This window comes from Panthera leo, chromosome E1 (genome assembly GCF_018350215.1).
Source record: "Panthera leo isolate Ple1 chromosome E1, P.leo_Ple1_pat1.1, whole genome shotgun sequence".
NCBI classification, from domain to species: Eukaryota; Metazoa; Chordata; class Mammalia; order Carnivora; family Felidae; genus Panthera; species Panthera leo.
In genome coordinates, this window is record NC_056692.1 from 17,980,649 (window position 1) to 18,002,977 (window position 22,329).

Here is a 22,329-nt window from a genome sequence, read left to right on the forward strand (position 1 = left end):
ATACACCTTGGGATTCTCTCTGCTGAGTCTTGGGAAACCCCAGGCTCAAGTTTGTGTGTGCTCTTACATTGTCCTTCTTCCAGTTTTCCATTCAAGCAACTGTTCTCTGTAGTGCCTGCACGCTGGGACTCTTATGTTTCTAGAGCAGTGCTGTCCAATAGAAGTACAATATAAGCTCCCATGCGTCATTTTAAATTTGCTGGTAGCCACATTAAAAAGGTAGAAAGAAACAGGTGAAATTCATTTTAATGCATTTTACTGAACCTAACAGACCTAAAATAGAATCTCAACGTGACATCAATATTAAAAAATATTTTATAATCTTTTTCTCAAAGTCTTCGAAACCCAGATTTTGTATTTTACACCTATAACACATCTCAATTCGGACTAGCCACATCTGAAATGTTCAGTAATCACATGTTGGCCACATGGTATCAGACAACAGGGTTCTAGAGAAGCCCATCCCCTGAGGGCCCTGCAGTTCATGACAGATTAATAGTTCCTCCTCTTTGGATGATTTCCTTTTCCAATTCATTAAGACTCTCAAGAGTGTGAATAAGGCGCAGTGACTGTTGCAAAGAACACACTTTATCATAAACTATTAATTTTGAATACCTACCGTTAGGCTGTTTCCAAAAATCAATTCCACCTTCCATAGCGAGATTTCCCACGGAAGGGACTCAGGCTGACATGAGAATATAGTACTTTATTGGTAACGCGGGTTGAAATCTCGACCCTTGCTGTTTAACTACCTGCGGGGCACTGGGCCAATTTCATTATGACTGCGTTTCTTGTCTGTAAAAGGGTGGTATTTACAGTACCTACTTCACAGGTTCCCGGGAGAATTAAAGCAGTTAATAGATAATAAAGCATTTGGAACAGTGCCAGGTACATAACAAATGTTCAATACTCGTTAGCCGCGGTTCCCGCAAACTTGTTGCAGGCCCCGAGGGAAGTCCCAAGAAAACACCAGAAACCGTGAGGAGGCTCAGTAACAGCGCGGGTGAATCCCGCCTCAGGCCACCACCGCCGCAGGGCCTAGGCGCTAAGGCCCGGAGGAAGCCTGATTCCAAAACGCGCCACTCACCTCTCCCCTCCGCACTCGCGGCCGGCTCCTTCCGGTCGAGCCTGAGGCGCCAGGTAACTAAGGGAAACCTGAGGAGAGACTTCCTGAGGCCAGGCAACCGAGACAACTTTTCTTGAAGGTGTGTGTGTGGGGGAGGGGGGGGTCTACCGGAAGCGGGAGGGACAGGATCCTCGACTCTCCAGCTGCCAGGGGTACCCTCTCCTCAGGGTGAAGCAGCCCTCCAGCCCACGCCCGAGCTGCTTGGGGGAGGTGTCGGTCAGGGGAAAGAGGGCGGCCCGGGGCCGGTGGGGGCGGGGCCGGACCAAGCCCCGCCCCCTACCCGCCGGGCTCGAGCCCTGAGCGGACGCGTCGGGCCGACGCACCGAAGCCCCAGCAGCCAATCGGGAGGCGTGGAGCGGGTTCAAATAAAGAAGGCGGGTGAAGATGGCGTCACCTCTTGGGTCTGGGAGGTGATCGACCCCGTATTCTGTGGTGAAAATGTGGCGGGTGAAAAAAATGAACCTTAGCCTGTCGCCTTCGCCCCAGTCGGTGAGCAGGAGAGCCTCAGGGGCAGAGAGAGCTGGATCGGGGCTTCGGTGGGGGAGACGCCGGCGACGCCGAGTGTCGGGGAAAGCTGGGTGCAGCCTGGGGACCGCGATGTGTGTGGAGTCTTATTGGTCCCGCAACTTCAGCGCCATTGGGGTGGAAGTCTACTCTTCCTATTGCCCCCAGGAGCTTATTAGAGAGGGAAGACCCAGCTCAGGCTTTCTCACACTCTGTTCTTTCTCAGGGAAAACCAGTTATGAGAACTCCTCTCCGAGAACTTACCCTGCAGCCTGGTGCCCTCACCAACTCTGGAAAAGGGCCCCCCGGATGCTACTCGCCGACTTCATCACTGTGCAAGCTGGGACTGCAGGTGAGATTCGACTGGGCTCTCTGCCGAGGCCGAGGGCTCAGAGGAACAGAGGGCCAAGGCTGGAACATAATTAATAACGGTAATGAAGTCTTCTACCTTAGTGACATCCATTTACAGCTATTCAGGCCAATAGAGAGGTGCCCTAGGGTGGTTAAAGGAAATCCACTGAGAACCCGGACCTCTATTTGGCTGTTAGTTTTTCTCACCTCTTCCCCCTTAAACTTTTACCAAAGTACTGAGAAATACTATCGCTTTGATTAGTGGTTTCCCCCTAAACGTGGGCTCACTCAAGCAGAGATCAGTTGGCTGCGGTAGTGAGGCAATATTCATATCCATTCCAAGAAGTAGTCGGAACTCTTCCTGGAGTCAAGTTACCCCACTGGAAGGCAGGGTACTTGGATCATCTTCACTTAAACTAGCCCCTGGTAGAAGTGCCCTCACTGAGTTGTCCATGTGTCAAAAGTCTTGAGAGAAGTACCCATGTATAAACTGCTTTTCAGTTGCTGTAAAAACTTGCCAAAGAAGGAGATTGACCCCTCTATAAGGTTCCTTGAAGAAATTTCTTTTAGAACTTAACTGCCTGGGAAAATTGTTTTCCTGAAGAAATCACTTTTTCTTTCTTTCTGATAATGAGAACTATGTAGGTTACCATATTTTCCCTTTTGCTCTGGCTTCTAAAAAGCTCAGGGTCAAATTTGATCATCAGATGTAGCTACTATTACTCTTTGAAATACGAAAATCTGCTTTCTTTTTCTTTCTTGACTATGATTTTGTATTCATTAAGTTGATCTGTCCATCTATCTTCTTTTTTATGCAGTCTGAACTATTTTTGGAAGATGGGATATAAATAAAATAGGTTAGAGGAGGAAAGAAGAAAATGTAAAACAGAATCTTAAGCGGCTATGAAGGTAGCAGCCTTTCTTGAAAACACTCTAACACCAAGAGAACTTTCTGGGATGAAAGGGGTCCCTGGGTGGCTCAGTCGGTTAAGCGTCCAACTCTTGATTTCCTCTCAGGTCATGATCTCTCAGTCGTGAGATCCAGCTCCGTGTTAGGCCCTGTGCTGAGCCTGGAGCCTGCTTGGGATTCTCTTTTGCCCGCATGTGCGCGCGCTCTCTCTCTCTCTCTCTGTCTTTCAAAATAAACGTACATTAAAAAAAACAAACAAAAACTTTCTGGGACGATGGAAATGTTTGATAATCTGTGCTGTCCAATCTGGTGGCTATTAGTTATGTGGGTATTGAACACTGGTAGTTAATGTGACTGAGGAACTAAATTTTTAGTTTTATTTAATTTTAATTTACCATGTTAGATAGTACAGCTTAGACAAAAAGAAAAGTACCTAGTGGGAACTGATCTTCATAGAACTTGATAGAATGTAACCATAGCCATTTAATCACAGTAGCAGAATAGAATGGAATGGAATTTAGGTCTCCCTTCTGCTACCTCCTGATACGCTCAGCTACATAGACAAAAAGAGTTTTTCTCCCAACAAAATAACTATTTATTGCTTACAAAAATTTTTTTTAATCTTTATTTTAGAGAGAGAGAGAGAGAGACAGACAGACAGACAGACAGGCAGTGTGAGTAGGGGAGGGGCACAGAGAGAGGGAGACACAGAATCCGAAGCAGGCTCCAGGCTCTGAGCTGTCAGCACAGAGCCCAATGCAGGGCTCAAACTCACCAACCATGAGATCATGACCTGAGCTGAAGTCGAACGCCCAACCGACTGCACCACCCAGACACCCCACTATTTTTTGCTTTTTAAATTTTTGATTATTTAGGGGGACCTGGAGGGCTCACTGGGTTAAGTGTCTGACTCTTGATTTTGGCTCAGGTCATGATCTCACGGTTCTTGAGATCCGGCGTTCCTGTTGGGTTCTGTTACAGCTCAGAGCCTGCTTTAGATTCTCTCTCCCTCTCTCTCTCTCTCAAAATAAACAAACATTAAAAAAAAAGAGAGACAATCCTTTCTTGTTTTTTTTTTTTTTTTTGGCGGGGGCGGGGGGTGGGGTGCAGTACAGGGGAGGAGAGAGCAGGGGAATGGCAGAGAAAGGAGAGAGAGAATCCCAAGCAGGCTCTATGCTGATAACCCGAGGGCAGGGCTTGAACATCAGAACTGAACCGTGAGATCCTGACCTGAGCCAAAATAAAGAGTCAGAAGCTTAACCAACTGAGCCACCCAGGTGCCCCCTTTCTTGCATCTCTTTATGTGTTATCTGTCTGTATGTGTTTATATCCACACACATCCATATATTATCATACTTTTATTTTAGAGGTAGAGTGAGCAGGGGAGAGGGGCAGAAGGAGAGAGAGAATCTTAAGCAGGTTTCCCACTCAACGCTGAGCCAACTTGGGCTTGATTTTACGAACCTGGGATCATGACCTTAGCTGAAATCAAGAGTTGAATGCTCAACCAACTGAGCTACCCAGGCGTCCCTCCTTTTTTTTTTTTTATTTTTTTTTTATTTTTTTTATTTTTATTTTATTTTTTTTTTTTTTAATTTTTTTTTTTTAACGTTTTTATTCATTTTTTTGAGACAGAGAGAGACAGAGCATGAATGGGGGAGGGTCAGAGAGAGGGAGACACAGAATCTGAAACAGGCTCCGGGCTCTGAGCTGTCAGCACAGGGGCTCGATGCGGGGCTCGAACTCACGGACCGCGAGATCGTGACCTGAGCCGAAGTCGGCGCTCAACCGACTGAGCCACCCAGGCGCCCCGACCCAGGCGTCCCTCCTTAAGTGATATTTAAAAAGAATAAATAGGAACTTGATAAACACAGCAAAAACTGTAAGGTGCACTTTTGCATTCCTAAAAGTCTTTGGTTTGTTTAGTCTCTGGGCTATTTATTTATTTTTTTAACATTTATTTATTTTTGAGACAGACAGAGAGAGAGAGCATGAACAGGGGAGGGTCATAGGAAGAGGGAGACATAGAATCTGAAACAGGCTCCAGGCTCTGAGCTGTCAGCACAGAGCCGGACGCGGGGCCCGAACTCACGGACCGCGAGATCGTGACCTGAGCCAAAGTCGGACGCCCAACCGACTGAGCCACCCAGGCGCCCCTAGTCTCTGGGCTATTTAATGCAGACTGATTTATGTTTTGTATATCCTATATCTTCACTTACGTCTTTTATCACAGTAGTGCTCTAACCTTACTAATATTGCTGTCTTTCTTCTCTTTGTTGGTTTTTACCTCATATCTTTTTGACATCCCTTTTATTTTCTACTTTTCCTTTAAAACACTTTGAAAGAAAAACTTCAAAATTGAAATAAAATATATGAAAGTACATAAAACATACAACTTAACAAATTTGTATAAAGTACCCATCATAGTAACCAACACCCAGTCAGTATTTAAGACATTGCCAGCATATCGGAAGCCCATTTTAGCTCAACCTTATTTTTTAAAGCTTCATCCACTGCTGTAAATGAGATTTCATGTAAGTTTGATTTTTTTTTTTTTTTTTTTTTTTTTAAATAATGGGTCTTTATATCAAGCTTCTAAAATGGTTTTTATCTTCTGGGGCTCCTGGGTGGCTCAGTCAGTTAAATGTCTGACTTTGACTCAGGTCATGATCTCGCAGTTTGTGGGTTTGAGCCCCACTTTGGGCTCTCTGCTGTCACCGTGGAGCCTACTTCGGATCCTCTGTCCCCTCCCCCCCCCACTCATTCTCTTTCTCCTTCTTTCTCTCTCCCTTTCTCTCAAAAATAAATAGACATTAAAAATATTAAAATAGTTTTATCTTCCTTATGGTTCAGAAATTTTATTTTTTCTTATCAATCTTGCTTGGAACTTGGTGAGCCATTTCAATATGCAAACTCTGGTCTTTACCTCAGAGAAATTTTCTTCTAATATTTGTTAATTAGTGCCTCCTATAAGTGTTCTCTTTTTTTCATGGAACTTCTTTTCCTCGTGTGTTAGGTTTAGTGGGTTTATCTTCCAGTTCTTTTAGCTTTTCCCTAAGATATACATTTCTTTGCATTTTTGTCTTTGCTTTAAAATACTCTTTCACTTGGGCATCTGGGTGGGCTCAGGCAGTTAAAGCCTACTCTTGGTTTCCGCTCAGGTCATGATCTTGTGGTTTGTGGATTCCAGCCCACATCAGGCTCTGTGCTGGCAGTGTGGAGCCTGTTTTGGACTCTCTGTCTCCCTCCCTCTCTGCTCCTCCCCTGCTTATGTATGGTCTCTCTCAAAATAGATAAATAAACTTTTAAAAATGATAAAAATAAAAAAGATATTTTTCCACTTGATTACCCAGGCCAGTAATTCGAGCCTCAACTCTGACCATCCTCTTTCAGTTCATTTAATGAGTTTTTTTTTGCTTAAAAGTTCATTTTTGTTGTTGTTTAAAAGTAATTTTTATTATTTTCAGAAGGTCTTGGGGCATGTGAGTGGCTTAGTCGGTTAAGTGTCCGACTTTAGCTCAGGTCATCATCTCGTGTTTCGTGAGTTTGAGCCCTGCATTGGGCTCTGTGCTGACAGCTCAGAGCCTGGAGCCTGCCTTGGATTCTGTGTCTCCCTCTCTCTCTGCCCCTCCCCTGCTCATGCTCTGTCTCTCTCTCAAAAATAAACATAAAAAAAAAAACCACATCTTTGTGTATGTGTGCTGTATTTGAATTGTCTTACCTTGTCGTCTGTTTCTTCCATCAGCTGTTTATTTTATTTTATTTTTTTGATTTTTTTTTAACGTTTTTTATTTATTTTTGAGACAGAGAGAGACAGCGTGAACGGGGGAGGGGCAGAGAGAGAAGGAGACAGAATCGGAAGCAGGCTCCAGGCTCGGAGCCAGCAGCCCAGAGCCCGACGCGGGGCTCAAACTCACGGACCGCGAGATCATGACCTGAGCTGAAGTCGGACGCTTAACCAACTGAGCCACCCAGGCGCCCCTCTTTAGTTAGGGTTTGGTTTAGGTTTAGGTTAGGGTTTCTTTAGTGAGCAGCCAGGCTTAGCCAATTTTTACCTAAGCAGAGGTAATGAAAACTCTTTGTGTTCAGACAGTATCCTATACCCGTAATTATATGTTGGGAACTAGAAATGACTGCCTTGGCCAACTACTTTTGTTTCTTTTGGCAGGAAGGCAACAATAATGCATCACCAGTGGATTTTGTCAATGCCAAGAGGACAGATTACCCTTCAGAACAGTTCAGCCATCCCTCAAAGTGGCTAGAAGCTTGTCAGCATGAATCAGATGAGCGGCTTGTAGATCTGAATCCCCAAACCAACTCTACTCCCAAAACATCTGAGGAAGCAGTAGGCCCACTGGACAACAATGTGGTTAAAACCATGGTCCTCGTATCCTCTCCAGTGGGGCAACAGCAAGTTACCCTTGAGGCTCATTTAGATTCCATGACAGAGACAAACAGCTTCTCTCCAGATGAGTCTTTGAGGCCAGGAGATCTGCTAAGAGAGGGGGTGGCGGCCTGCATAGAAGACAGCTTTTCAGAAGTTGTTCCTGCTACGTCTGAGAAATGTACATTTCAGCGTCCTCCATCCCATGTCTTGGAGTGTCTGCCAAATCCCTGTTCTGGGCAACAGCCACACTGCTCCAAAGAAAGCCTCAGGGATGATAGGATTGAGGCTGTGCCTGAGGACTTAGTCCCTTCCGAAAGTAATACCTTCTTGCCTTCCTCCATGCTCTGGCTCTCCCCTTCAACTGCCTTAGCAGCAGATTTCCCTGGCACTCATGTGGACCCAGGGGAGGAAGTTGTAGAGCACAGAGCTGTAGAGGAAAGAGAACTGAGCTTTCCCACACTCCCTGAGGAGGCTGAATTAGGAGAACAAGCACTTGTCTCAAGTATGGAAGATATTCCATCCACATCCCTGACCCCAAATCCAGGAGAAATGGAATCCCAGGCTGCTCCAAGCCCAGCAGTAAAAGATGCTGGTAGGATTCTTGTCTCTGATACAGGGCCGTGGATGTCCCCACTGGCTTGGCTGGAAAAAGGTGTGAATACCTCGGTCATGCTGGAAAATCTCCGCCAGAGCTTATCCCTTCCCTCTGTGCTTCGGGACGCAGCCATTGGCACTACCCCTTACCCTACTTGCTCAGTGGGGACTTGGTTTACTCCCCCGGCAGCGCAGGAAAAAAGTACAAACACCTCCCAGACAGGCCCAGTGGACATCAAGGATGATACTTCTGAGACAGAGCATGTCCTATGGGGGTAAGTGTCCCTGTAACTTTGTGCCTCCTGGGTTCCATTAATCTGGACCTGCCACTCCCATCCCTTTCTTCTCCTCATGTTCTTTTGCTGTAGCAGCCATCCTCCAGATCTGACTGCCTTATCTCGACATGACCTGGAAGATAACCTGCTGAACTCTCTTGTCATTCTGGAGGTTCTCTCCCGCCAGCTGCGGGACTGGAAGAGGCAGCTGACTGTCCCTCACTCAGAAGTTCAGGACAGTAGCACACAGACTGACACCTCTCCCAGTGGGGTAAGAAAGCTCTTCCCAGTGGGCCCTTTTCCTTAGAATATGTATGCTGAGGATCTGGAAAATCCCTTAAAGCTGTGGGTACTCACTTTACTCCTGGGATACATCAAGACTTTCCGAGGGAATATATGCAAGGAAAATTTTAAAGGAATCAGTTTCTAGGATTCCTAGAATTTTAAAGGAATCAGATCAGGTCTTCATCTTCCACATGTACTTTTGACCAATTTTTTTTCTTTCCTACTTCCCCATTCTCAACTGCTCTTGCCCCCTTTACTGAAGAACAGCATATTTACTACCTATCCTGAATCTTACATTATCAAGGAATAGCAATCAAAGGACAATAGAAAATGTTTGTGTACATGCTGAGAAAGCAAATGACTGCAATGGTTGTGTAACACCATTTTTGCATGCTTTCAGCAAAATTGAAGAAAGACTTTAATTATATTTGTGGATCATTAAAAATTTTTGATGAAAGTTTACTATGAGATTTTTGGCATGGACCTCCAAAGGAGCTTGTAGATTGGGTGACACGCCCTCCTCTCTTTCTCCATTCCTACCTCCATTCCTCCCTCCATTCCTCCCATTATTTATGTGAAGAAGATTCTGGGTGCTTGTATCTATAAGAAAAGAAATAGGTATAGAATTGTCACTGAGCCATGTTTTATTGTAGGAATTACAGTAATCCACAGACACATGAACTAATATGGGGAAGGAAGCTATATCCATTTCATTAACAGAGGATTCCCAATAAAGTTTTTACTGAGTAAAATGGACTTCTGCTGTTGCAGCGATATTGATGAATAACAGACTTTAAGTATGTTACAGACTTACGATATATTACATTAGGATAAAAGTCTGAGAGGAGTAAACATGCAATTTTAAGGAGAAGGGCTGATAAAAAATGTCTGACTGTTTAAGAAGAGTTTGTGCCTGGGTGCCTGGGTGGCCTAATCGTTAAGCATCTGACTTCGTCTCAGGTCATGATCTCACGGTCGGTGAGTTTGAGTCCCTCATCGGGTGAGCTCGTGCCCGCTTCAGGTGAGCATGAGCCCTGCATCCGGTGATCACCAACCCCACTTTGGGTGAACACAAGCCCTGCTTCGGGTAAACAAAAACAAAACATGAGCCCTGTTTCAAGTGAGCCCTGCTACTCTCTCTCTCTCTCTTTCTCTGGGTGCTCACTTGCACCCTCTCTCTCTCTCAAAAAAAAAAAAAAAAAGAAGAAGAGTGTGCATTTTTTTTCAAAATATTTGTTTTAAGTGTATTTATTTATTTTGAGAGAGAGAGAGAACGCATATGGGAGGAGCAGACAGAGAGAGAGAGAGAGAGAGAGAGAGAGAGAGCATCCCAAGCAGGCTGCACACTGTCAGCACCGCATCCGATGCAGGGCTCTAACTCATGAACCGCAACATCATGACTTGAGCTGAGATCAAGTGTCAGATGCTCAATTGACTGAGCCACCCAGGCACCTGGTTGGTGCATTTTTTTAATGGCATCAAATAGGCTTTAAATCATTATGCTAGATGTAGTATACCACTGGATATATTTAAGAGTGATCTAACAGTTTTATTTCAAATTATCGGTGTTTATAATATGGTTGAAATTATAGCCTTTGTAACAATTTAAACTTAAGCGTACTCAGTCTTTCAAAATTATTCTGAGAGATCTGAGAGAAAAATAGTTTAAAGACTACTGTTCTAGAGGATTCTGGTTGTGACAGCACAGACTGAGGAAGGAAGGGAATGGTGTCCAGGGAAGGAATGGAGAGCCTCAGTACTGGGGCCTTTGGGGTAACGGGTGGCTGCTGCTAAGAAGAGATGGTCTCCAGACGCCCAAAGACCTTGGGTTGAAAATATCCTCAAAATAAGACTTTACCTTTTGCCAGAATCCTGACCTTGTTCCCCATCCCTGAGTCGGCCTTGTACCCTCTTTCCCTGAAGCTTGCCAAATCCCTTTGGAGGCAACTGAAGCACAGCCAAAGAGGGGAAGTGACAGCACCTTCAGCCATTCCCCATCACAATGCCCTGTCCTTGCCGCTTGGGTGCCCCCTTCACGCTAATCTCATCACTTGCCTGACTGCCCACCTCTGAGCACTAGTTGTACTCATAGAATACTCCGTGCCCCACTGCACAATGCAGGAGGGAATGATGACCGCCTCGCTGGGGAAGGGAGTGGTGAACTCCTCAAGATTATCTCCTTAAATCCAGACTTCTGTAACATCGTGACTCAGCACTGCTGCTCCGGCAGTGGGTTTTGTCTCAGACGATGGCTGCCTTTCAGCAGTAATGATGGCTCCCTGCTTTTCTCAGAACTTGAAAGTCCTCTGCATAGCATACTAATTTTTATCTGTGCCAACACAGTGAATAGACAGAGAATGAGAAAATAAAAATGACTAATAAATATTTGAGAAAGTTACTGGTAATCAGAGAATTGCAAATTGAAACAATGAGATGCTATTTTTGTCTAACAAAATAGTAAATAATAAAATAGATAATGCTGGCTAGTATTGTCCTGTTGTCAGTAGGATATATAAATTGGTTCAACCTTTTTTGAAAGTAAGACGCTTAAAGCATTTCAAACTTTTTGACTCAGTAGTTCTTCCTCAGATATATCCTTTTTTATTTTTTTAAAGTAATATTGTTCTTAAAAAAAAATTTTTAATGTTTATTTATTTTTGACAGAGAGAGAGACAGAGCATGAGCAGGGGAGGGGCAGAGACAGAGGGAGACAGAATCTGAAGTAGGTTCCAAGCTCTGCGCTGTCAGCACAGAGCCCGATGTGGGGCCCGAACCCACAGATCGCGAGATCATGATCTGAGGTGAAGTCGGACACTCAACCAACTGAGCTACCTAGGCGCCCCAATATTATTCTTTAAAAAAATTTTTTTTTAATGTTTATTTTTGAGATAGAGAAAGAATTAGTGGGGGAGGGGCAGAGAGTGAGGGAGACAGAGGATCTGAAGCAGGCTTCAAGCTGACAGCAGAGAGCCCAATGTGGGGTTCGAACTCCCAAACCATGAGATGACCTGAGCTGAAGTCGGACACTTAACTGACTAAGCCACCCAGGTGCCCCCCCTTTTTTTTTCAATTTTTAAAAAATGTTTATTTTTGAGAGAGAAAAAACGCAAGAGTGAGCGGGGGAGAGGCAGAGAGAGAGAGAGAGAGAGAGACACAGAATCTGAAGCAGACTCCAGGCTCTGAGCTGTCAGCACAGAGCCCAACACAGGGCTCGAACTCATGAACTGCCTCCCTCCCCCTGCAGTCATGGTTTTTAAAGAAAGGAAATCAGAGTTCAGATAATCTCTGAGAAGTTTCAATGTGAGGTAAAATACCAGCAGAAGTTAAAAATGGGTGGTACTCTACTTTGATAGGTCCCCCTAAGCAGATGTCCCGGTTTCAGGCTATTCCAGTGAGGACAGTAAATAGAAATTCAGGGCTAAATAGGGGCGCTTGGGTGGCTCAGTCGGTTGAGCATCCGATTTTGGCTCAGGTCATGATCTCACAGTTCATGGGTTTGAGCCCTGCATCGAGTTCTGTGCTGACAGTTCAGAGCCTGGAGCCTGCTTCAGGTTCTGTGTCTCCCTCTCTCTCTGCCCTTCCCCCACTCACGCTCTGTCTCTCTCTGTCTCAAAAATAAATAAACATTAAAAAAAATTTTTTTAGGGGCGCCTGGGTGGCTCAGTAGGTTGAGTGTCCAACTTCAGCTCAGGTCATGATCTCATGCTCCGTGAATTCGAGCCCCGCGTCGGGCTCTGTGCTGACAGCTCAGAGCCTGGAGCCCGCTTCAGATTCTGTGTCTCCCCCTCTCTCTGCCCCTCCCCTGCTCATGCTCTGTCTCTCTCTGTCTCAAAAATAAAAAAATAAAAATTAAAAAAAAAATTTTTTTAAAGAAATTCAGGGCTAAATAACATTAGTATAATAAAATTTAATAATAAAAGCAGGACCACACATTCATTTTTATGTTATAATCTCAATTGTATTTTTCTTAAGCATTACTGTCATTTATCATACCTAAAACACCATCAATATTAAGATATATACCAATTTCAGTGGCATTGTGTAAAAAGATAATCATCTTAAAATTCATTGAATATGGTAGTTTCTTTCTAAATCAGTCTGCAACTTTTTTTCTCTCTGACACCTGAGGGAAGTAATATATTCCACTTATAGCAAATCCCTATAGTAAGGAAATCTCTGGAGTTATATGGAAACCTTTTGGGGGTGGCTGCTATACTGTTGGTAAGATTCATTGCTCCAGGGGCGCCTGCCTGGATGCACAGTTAAGTGTGCGACTCTTGATCTCGGCTCAGATCATGATCTCATGGTTCCTGAGTTCGAGCCCTGCATTGGGCTATGTGCTGATGACGTGGGGCCTGCTTGGGATTCTGTCTCTCCTTCTCTCTGCCCTTTCTCCTCTTGTGTTCTCTCTCTCTCAAAATATAATCATTGCTCCAGGTGGTAAAACTAATGGTTTCTTTTTCCACTTTATTCACTCTATATTTCCAAAATTTTACAATAAATGCATGTCATCCTTATAGTTAGAAAAAAAAAAATAAGGTTATTTTGACAAGGAATTTTTATGTGCCTCGATTTTTTTTTTTTTTTTTTAAACTTGGCCTCATTGAGCTGTGAGCCTTGCTCTTGCTTTTAATAGGAGAGGCTCCTGTGTCTCAGTGGGTGGGAGGGGGAATGTGGTGCTGGCTGTGTATGATGCCTATGCAAAAGGCACAACTTTGTTTCTCTGACTAGATAAGTAAGAAACCTCAGCATCTTCAGGAGAGTCAAGAGATTGGACAGGCTCTGCAGCAGGCCAGGAATGCCATGGTAAGTTTTGATTATACCATCACTGGGTCTCCTGTGAACATCAAGCATGGAAAACCCTGGGTGGTTAGCAAATGGTGATACTCAGCTATGGTAGTAAAGGGAGGTTTCCAAACCTTTGTTAAGCACATCTCCCTCCTGGGAGCTTGAAATTGGGGTCAGTGGTTTTCCTCCCCAGTGTCCCTGTTACTTCCTACTTAGTGACTTTATTTGATCTAGCCTAACCACCTTTCCCTCTACAGCAGTCATGGGTGCTGGTTTCCAAAGAGCTGATATCCTTGCTTCATCTGTCTCTGTTGCACTTAGAGGAAGATAAAACTACCGTGAGTCAGGAGGTAAGCAGCATGAATGTGAACGCAGAGGCCTCTGGTGAGACTGAAAGCCAAAAAAAGGAACTAGACACCATGTCTGAGTCTTGTCTTGTAGTCTCGGCGTGCAGAAACCTTGGTCTCCTGCTGTTTTGATGTGTTGAAGAAATTGAAGGCAAGGCTCCAGAGCCTCAAAGCAGAAAAGGAGGAGGCGAAACACAAAGAGGAAATGGCCGTCAGAGGCAAGGATGCGGTAAGGTGTCAGGCTTTTGTTCTTGGATGTGGGAGGTGTCTTCCCCAGGGTTCCTGCAGGAACATAAATTTCGCTTGCGACACAGGTGGGTGGCCTAAGAACTGCCAGCTCTGAGGAGTAATGAACTAAACTAAACTAAATAATGGTGGAGAGTTATGGCTTTTTGTGCTTTTTCACTCCTCTGCCCACCATGTCCTCGCAACCTCTCCCCTTAATAGGCAGAGACTGTGCTAGAGGCTTTCTGTGCACGTGCCAGCCAGCGCATCAGCCAGCTGGAACAGGACATGGCTTCCTTGGGGGAATTCAGAGGCCTTTTGAAGGACACCCAGACCCAGCTGGTAATTTGAAGGCATTTTCTTTCCTGGGGTCCATACTGACATACTGGGAGGATGGCCATATTTCCCCACTTTGTTCTTTCCAGAGGAAAGGATCTCCATAGTCAATCCTTCTTGTGTAGGTAGGGCTTCATACTGAGCAAGAAGAGTTGGGTCAGCAGACAGCGAGTCTTACATCAAACTTACAACAGGACTGGATATCCATGCAGTTGGATGTGAGTATTTGGGGCCATCATATCACTCCTTTATGCACAGTCAGCCCTGTTGGGAGCCTTGCCTCAAACGTGCTTCCCTGACCTGCTTGCTTCCCCCGGTAGTATAAAACATGGACAGCTTTGCTGAGCCGGTCTCGAAAACTCACAGAGAAACTCACAGCCAAGAGCCGGCAGACCCTGCAGGAACGTGATGCTGCAGTTGAGGAAAAACAGCAGGTACAAACCATGAGTGGGGGACTACTTAGGCCTAAGGCCTAGTTTCCTCCTTCTCTTCAGAAGGACTTTCTAATGAGTGGTATCATTAGCCTCTTACACTGGACCTGTCTTTTTTTTCACTCTGGGTTTGGAAACCAGCCAGGTCCCTTCACTATAGATGGCCTTGGGCCCAGTTGTTTCCTTTGCTCTTTAGCACCTTCTTTAGCAACTTTTCTCCTCTTTCTACTTTTTTCTGAGGACCAGCCTGTTTCTGCAGTGTTGCTGCCCAGGAACAAGGTGCTTTGCTGTCCTGTCCAGAAAGAGAAGCTGGGCTGAGTCCTAGGATTCCTGATTCAGGAAAACCTGTGGGAGAAAAACGATCTTTTCTTCCTAGGTTTCCAGGGAGCTGGAACAAGTCTCTACCCATTTAGAGGAGTGCAAAGGCCAAATAGAACAACTGGAATTGGAAAACAGTCGCCTAGCAACAGGTAGGGGTGTGTGTGTGTGTGTGTGTGTGTGTGTGTGTGTGTGTCTGTGTGTCTGCACGCGCACATGTGAAAGCAGTTGTGCCCTGCTGAAGCTTGGGGTGTGACAGTAGAGCCAGGGGGTGCTCTAGAGCACTTGTTTTGGAGCAGAAGTATGGGGAGGTTTTGGCCTAATGACTACATAGTGTCAATTAGGATACTTTTGGTTTAGATCTTCGGGCTCAGCTGCAGATTCTGGCCAGTGTGGAGAGTCAGCTAAAAGAGCTACAGAGTCAGCATGCCCATTGTACCCAGGACCTGGCCGTGAAGGATGAGTTGGTCTGCAAGCTTACCCAGAGCAATGAGGAGCAGGCTACTCAGTGAGTTCTGATCAGGCTATTGTGGCAGTAGGCGCCCAGGATATAGGACTGACGGGGTCTAATATAAGGTCTCTGGCAGATGGCAAAAGGAAGAGGTGGCACTAAAACACATGCAGGCAGAGCTGCAGCAACAACAAGCTGTCCTGACCAAGGAGGTGCAGGACCTGAAGGAGACGCTGGAGGTAAGAAATGTGGCTTGGGGCAGGGGAACTGGTAGGAGTGTGACTTTCACCTAATGGTATTGAGGTGAGGTTTGAGACCGTGGACCGGAAAAAGCCTCTGTTCCCGGGGCTCTAAAATTTCCCACTTAGTCTCATTTTCTCCCCTCCCTCTCTTGCTCCTTGCCTGCCTTCCTTTTCCTGTGTCCCCAGTTTGCAGACCAAGAGAATCAGGTTGCTCACCTAGAGCTGGGCCAGGTCGAGTGTCAGTTGAAAACCACACTGGAAGTGCTCCGGGAGCGCAGCCTGCAGTGTGAGGGCCTCAAGGACACTGTAGAGAACCTGAAGTAAGATTTCTACCTTTTGGTGCTTCCCCTGCTAAGTGTTTATGTTTCCCGGGAACGTTTCTGGAAGCTAAAGTCTCCAAGAAGGAAGAGAGTGTCTTGTTTCCCTTTTTGAATGCAGCTCTGTATGGGGATTTGGGAGAGGTGTTCGGAGAAGGTTGCTTGGTCTTTGGCTGTTTTCTCTGTTCCTTCCTTATTTTAGGGCTAAACTGGCTAGTACCATAGCAGAGAACCAGGAACAAGACCTGGAGAAGACACGTCAGTATTCCCAAGAGCTAGGGGTGCTGACTGAGCGACTCCAGAGACTGACTCTCTTCCTACAGGCAAAACTAAAGGAGAAGGTAGGATCCAGGGGTTCCTTCTGTTCCCTTCCAATGATATCTTCAAACAAAGACAGTTTTATTTCTTCCTTCCCAATCTGTATATCTTTTATTTCCTTTTCTTGTCTTACTGCGTTAGCTAGAACTTCCACTATGATGTCGAAAAAGAGGGGTAGAAGGGGACATCCCTGCTTTGTACCTGATCTTAGAGGGAAAGCTTGGAGTTTCTCTTCATCAAGTATGATGTTAGCTATAGGCTTTTGTTTAATTAAAAAAAATTTTTTTTACATTTATTTTTGAGAGACAGAGCACAAGTGGGGGAGGGGCAGAGAGAGAATGAGACACAGAATCCGAAGCAGGCTCCAGCACAGAGCCCGATGTGGGGCTCAAACTCACAAATTGTGAGATCGTGACCTGAGCGAAAGTCAGATGATGCTTAACCGACCGAGCCACCCAGGCGCCCCTAGCTATAGGCTTTTGTAGATATTCTTTATCAGGTTGAGGACGTTCCCCTCTATTCCTAGTTTACTGAGAGTTTTTCCAGTTGTATCTTTATTATATAGAATGGTCTTTCTAAAATGCTACTCTTGTTTCGTCTCTGACCTTCACTGACTTTCAGTTGCCACAAGACTTCTTCATCCTGTCACTTAAACTTTTCTTCATCTGTCTCCTGCCTCTCTGTTATGAACTCTTTACTCCAACTAGACTGCCTGTATACTACACACAGGTCCCATTTCTATTCACACCCAGGCTTGGGCTGTTACCACGTCCATTTTCCTCTGTCTTCAAACTGGAAATACCTTTTCCTTTCCTTATTTTCCTATTTCACCTTCTTTGAAATGTTCCACAATCACATGGACTCAGTAATCTCCTATTGTATTCGTCATGAACTTGCTCTCCCTTTTGCACTTGCCTTAGTTTCCCTTGGATATCTGGTCTCTTCAACTAGACTATATTTAAAGAAAGCAGAAATTTAGCCTTGCTTCTTTGACTTTCCCACAGTGCACACTAAACAATAAACTGTTGATATCTTTCCGAATAGAGACCTAGGGGCTCCTGGGGGGCTCAGTTGGTTAAGTGGCCAACTCTTGGTTTTGGCTCAGGTCATGATCTCAGGGTTCATGGGATCAAGCCCCGCATTGGGCTCTGAGCTGACAGCATGGAGCCTGCTTGGGATTCTCTTTCATTCTCTCTCTGCCCTTCCCCTGCTTCTCTCTCTCTCTCTCTCTTTCAAAATAAATAAATAAAGTTTAAAAAAAAAAAGAATAGAGAGTTAATTAGCTTATTCAATAGTAAAAGATACACCCACGGTCCTAAAACCTGGAAGTGCTTATGATTTGACCCCAGTGTGTGCTGAGCACAGGAAATGCAAAGAATCCACAGTCTTACAGGGAAGACAGATAGGTGTAAACTTGACATCTTGACTTGTGATCATGATAGATGTCTGCATGGATGACCACTGTGGGAGTACAGAAAAAACATCAGTTCTACCTTTGACAGTTAATATGTCTTCTCAAAGCAGGTAACAATTGGGCAGTCTTCAGGTTTGGAAGTTTGAAGGCCAAGGTGGGTGGGGGATTATGTAGGAAGACCTACCAGGTAGAGGGGAACAGTCTGTTAAAGTCAGAGAGATACTGTGTGTACTTTTTTTGTAGTATCTACCTTGTAACATGACCTGGGTGAGGTGCTGGGACTACAAGTGAACAAGGCAGGGCCCTGCTCATATGGAATTTGGCAAGTTTGGGGACTGGGAAGTAGTTCTTCATAAATAGAGTATAAGAGCTACATGGGGCAAGAATGACAAGGAGGGGCACCTGGGTGGCTCAGTCGGTTCAGTGTCCGACTCTTGATTTGGCTCAGGTCATGATCTCACAGTTCATGGGATCGAGCCCCGCATGCCCTCTCCCTCTCTCTCTCAACATAAACTTAAAAAAAAAAAAAAAAAAAAAAAAAAGAATGACTTGGAGACAAGGCTAGGATAGTAGGCCAGAGGCCTGAAGGCTTGAACTAATGGCAATTATAAAAGGTAGAGGAGAGGATGGACTGGATGAATTCAATACCTATTAGGGAAATAGAAATAATAGACCAATTTGGTGTAGGAGTAAGTTGCAAGAGTGAATGATTATCTCTAGATTGCTGGAAAGATGATGATACTTTCTAGAACTGAGGGTGGCAAACTTTTCCTCTAAAGTACAATATAATCTTTTTGGCTTTGTGAGCCATGTTGTCTCTGTCTTAACTACTCAACTCTGCCTTTGTAGCTCAAGAGCAGCCATAGACAGTATGTATATAAATGGGATGGTTGTATTTCAATAAAACTTTATTTACCAAAACGGGTGGCAGGCCAGATTTGAACTGCAGGCTTAATTTGCTGCCACCTCCAGCCCCCCCTCTCAGATCGTAAATGCAGGAGGAGGACCAATTTTTGGTGGGATGGGACAGGGAAAATGGTGAGCTCAGCTTTATACATCTGAATGTCAGATTAACTATGGAGCATTCTGGTAGATTTTCACAGGGATTTGAGCCTTTGGGTCCGGAGATTGGGAAAATAATACAGTTGAGAGAGACAGATTGGAAGGTTATCCACATAGATAGAAGTGGAGGTTGTGGAGTTCCCAAGGTGAGGCCACATGAGGAATGGATTAGAGTAGAAAGAAGGCCAAGGATGAACCAAAAGGACTCCCAAGAGTTTAAGGAAGGACCTATGGGTAGGTGAAATAGGAAGGTATGAGGCCTACCTGTGAAGGAGAGAGAGTCCTGTCCCAGAAGCTGAGGAAAGGACGTTTCTAAAGGAAGAACATGGTCATCGATTATCACATAGGTCAGGTAAAACAGCTGAAAAGTGTCCATTGCACTTGAAAGTAAGGATGCTGTTGGTGAACCAAACAAGAATTTTGGTAGAATGGTGGGGCAGAAAAGGCTGAGTGTAGTGGGCTAAGGAGTCAGTAGATAGTGGCAATTTTAGGCAGGAAATGTAGGGTTTTTTGGGGTTTAAAAAATTTTTTTTTCAATGTTTATTTATTTTTGAGAGAGAGAGAGACAGAGACAGAGCATGAGCGGGGGAGGGGCAGAGAGAGAGAGGGAGACACAGAATCTGAAGCAGGCTCCAGGCTCTGAGCTGTCATCACAGAGCCTGACATGGGGCTCGAACCCATGAACCGTGAGATCATGACCTGAGCTGAAGTCAGACGCTTAACTGACTGAGCCACCCAGGTGCCCCAGGAAATGCAGGTTTTTTTTTTTATTTTGTTTGTTTTTCTTTTTCTTTTTTCTTAATAGAAGGGAAAGAGAAAGGGCAATTTTAAGATGGGATATAAGGTAAGAAGAAGGTTTCTGTTTTTAGTTGTTATTGTTTTAGTGAGAGAAGTTGTTCAGGGAAAGTTGCTGAGGAGTTGAAGATAGAGAAAAAAAGGAGGAGATAGAATAACATTCCAAAGGAGACGGCTGGTGAGTACCTGGAAGTTTAGGAAATCATGAACCCCGAAGAGCAGGTGATAATTGTTCTCCTTTATCTTTAGGCTGAAGCAGAGACCCTCCCAGTAAGCACAGCCTGTGCTCCTACCCAGGAATACCCTCCACCTGCTGACAGTGCCTTCTTGGGAAACACCTTGACAGCAGTGGCAGATGAAGGTTAAAGGCCCTGGAATTTAAGGGTGGGAAAGTTGTGACCTTGCCCCTGATATCTTCAGCTGTTGAAGATACCCACCAACAGACTTCTGTCTCCCTGGCTTCTATTATGGCAGACCCTTGACTGGGTCACCAGAGGAGGCTTCTACCTTGGTTGGTTTTTGTTTTAGAGCCAGAAGCAGCTCCTGTGCCCGTGCTTGGAAGTGACAAGAGTGCTTTCACCAGAGTAGCTTCAATGGTTTCCCTTCAGCCTACAGGTTAGGATGGGCTCCAGGGATCCTGCCTCATTTCTAGATCTGGTACTAATGATAAAGACTAAAGCAGTGAGAGGTGCTTTGCTCTAAAAACCTCAATTTTACATGGGCTCATTTTGTTTCTGCCTTTTGGGATCTGCAGTGTTCCGGACATTCAAATCCTATGGGTGGGGAACATGGATAAGAGTTGTGGCAATGATGGCTACACACACTTCTTCCTTCCAGAGCCAAAGGGCTCTATCTCCAGCTAGGACTTGCTCTTTCAGAGACCCCAGGCATGGAGAAGAGCCTGGCAAAAATGGGTACAATGACTCTGGAGCTGCAAAGCCTGTGTTCTCTGCTGCAAGAGTCTAAAGAAGAAGCCATCAGGACTCTGCAGCGAAGGATGTGAGTGGAGGGTAGTCTTGATTAGAGAGGACAGGTCAAGTGAGATAGGTCAAGGGCCCAGCCAGTGCCTGAGAAGACAGAAATAATGCTGAATTCTTCCCTCCCCTAGTTGTGATCTGCAGGCTAGGCTACAGGCCCAGGAAGAACAACATCAGGAAGCCCAGAAGGCAAAGGAAACAGATATAGAGAAGCTGAACCAGGCTCTGTGTTTGCGCTACAAGGTGAAGGAGGGGCCTGAAAGTGGGGCGATCAAGAACTGGGGCAGCTCTACTGGCCCACTGGGAGCCATGGTCTCTCTAGGAATCTGGGTGGTGGGGATTTTCCAACCATTGCCCTAGTTTTGCCCTTCCTGGGGTCAGACATTTCACATGTTTGGGAATTAGCTATGGGCTGACCCATCTGCCAGGCTGACCTAGAAGTCAGGAACTCTGGCGGAACTCTCTCAACACTGAAATGTGCCTGTTTAACATAGCCCTGGAGGAAGAACTGGGGTGTTATCAATTGGTATTACTGGAGTTAAACATGGGTCCTATCTCCTGGCAAGGGCTGCAAAGAAGCCAGCTCTTCCAGTACTTCTTACCTCCCTTTCCCTCACAGAATGAAAAGGAGCTCCAGGAAGTGATAAAACAGCAGAACGAGAAGATCCTAGAGCAGATAGACAAGAGTGGCGAGCTCATAGTACGTTCAGGATGATGCCTGGCCATCTGCCTTCTGTGTCATTGATAGCTAGAATCTCAAATATGGGAACTGGATCCCCTGGTCTACCCTTGTCCACTACATGGGATAAAAAGGATAGAGAGGCCCTTTGAGGGCACTGGGTACCTCTCCATTCTCATCCCCAGAGCCTTAGAGAGGAGGTCACCCAGCTCACCCGCTCACTTCGGCGTGCGGAGACAGAGACTAAGGTGCTACAAGAGACCCTAGCAGGTCAGCTGAATCCCGACTGTCAGCCTATGGCCACTAACTGGATCCAGGAGAAAGTGTGGCTCTCCCAAGAGGTGAGAGGTGACTCGGAGTTAACAAAGGAGCTGGGCACCTGGAGGGAACCCTAGGCTGTGCCTCTGCTGATCTGGACATATCTACAGGTGGACAAGCTAAGGGTGATGTTCCTGGAGATGAAAAATGAGAAGGCAAAACTCATGGTCAAGTTCCAGAGCCATGTAAGAATTCCCTTGTCATTCCAGGGCCATTTCCCACTACTACTAGCAAGTGGTCTGCCATATTTTCCTTGCCCCACAAGCTATGCTGTTCTTCTGAGTATAGGACTTAATGCAACCTACTTGCTTTCTAGAGAAACATCCTGGAGGAGAATCTTCGGCGTTCTGACAAGGAATTAAAGAAACTAGATGACATCGTTCAGCATATTTATGAGGTAAAGGAGGGAAGGAGTTGATGCAGCTAAGTCTCCTGGCACGGGGCTTGGCCCCAGGAAGTGCTGATGAGCATTGCTCTGGTTTTCAGCCGGTGCTGAGCACTGGGCCTGACTCACTGTTGCAGGCTTCCCTGTGGCTTCTGCTTTCTCCCCTCTGACTCAGTTGGTGCTCCCTGGGGCTGAAAGCCTTGGACTTGTGACCTTGAGCTGCCTTTTCTGTTTCTTTTTGCAGACTCTGCTATCCATCCCAGAGGTTGTGAGGGGTTGCAAGGAGCTACAGGGATTGCTGGAATTTCTGAGCTAAGAAACTGAAAGCTCGAATCCGTTTCACCCCTTTTTACCTACTATACTCCCTTACCCCAACATCAGGACCAACCGGCATAGAGCTAGCTATGTTTAATGCTATTTAAATAAAGTATATTTAATGTATTTCTTCAGGTTAACTGAATCTTATTTTTTGGGCATGGGAGGTGGATGAGGTC

The 22,329-nt window shown here is 45.4% G+C and overlaps 1 protein-coding gene across 4 annotated transcripts; it reads left to right on the forward strand.

Annotated features, from left to right (window-relative positions):
• The first annotated feature begins 1,126 nt into the window (after window positions 1–1,126).
• SPAG5 (sperm associated antigen 5) lies at window positions 1,127–22,276 on the forward strand. 4 transcript variants are annotated; one of them, XM_042914941.1, is made up of 24 exons: window positions 1,127–1,205; window positions 1,857–1,982; window positions 7,060–8,147; window positions 8,241–8,418; window positions 13,164–13,238; window positions 13,478–13,570; window positions 13,662–13,796; window positions 14,015–14,134; window positions 14,254–14,346; window positions 14,449–14,562; window positions 14,936–15,029; window positions 15,238–15,385; window positions 15,465–15,567; window positions 15,757–15,890; window positions 16,090–16,228; window positions 19,726–19,837; window positions 20,005–20,091; window positions 20,355–20,475; window positions 20,585–20,696; window positions 21,073–21,153; window positions 21,318–21,473; window positions 21,561–21,635; window positions 21,767–21,847; window positions 22,080–22,276. In XM_042914941.1, exons 2-24 carry the CDS (start codon window positions 1,869–1,871, stop codon window positions 22,149–22,151), a joined length of 3,525 nt encoding a protein of 1,174 aa, XP_042770875.1. In that variant the 5' UTR covers window positions 1,127–1,205; window positions 1,857–1,868; the 3' UTR covers window positions 22,152–22,276. The 4 variants fall into 4 exon arrangements, with proteins under 4 accessions (XP_042770875.1, XP_042770874.1, XP_042770872.1 ...); XM_042914940.1 differs by lacking the exon at window positions 1,127–1,205 and adding an exon at window positions 1,463–1,615 and having other exon boundaries at window positions 13,481–13,570; XM_042914938.1 differs by lacking the exon at window positions 1,127–1,205 and adding an exon at window positions 1,464–1,615.
• Window positions 22,277–22,329: the final 53 nt, after the last annotated feature.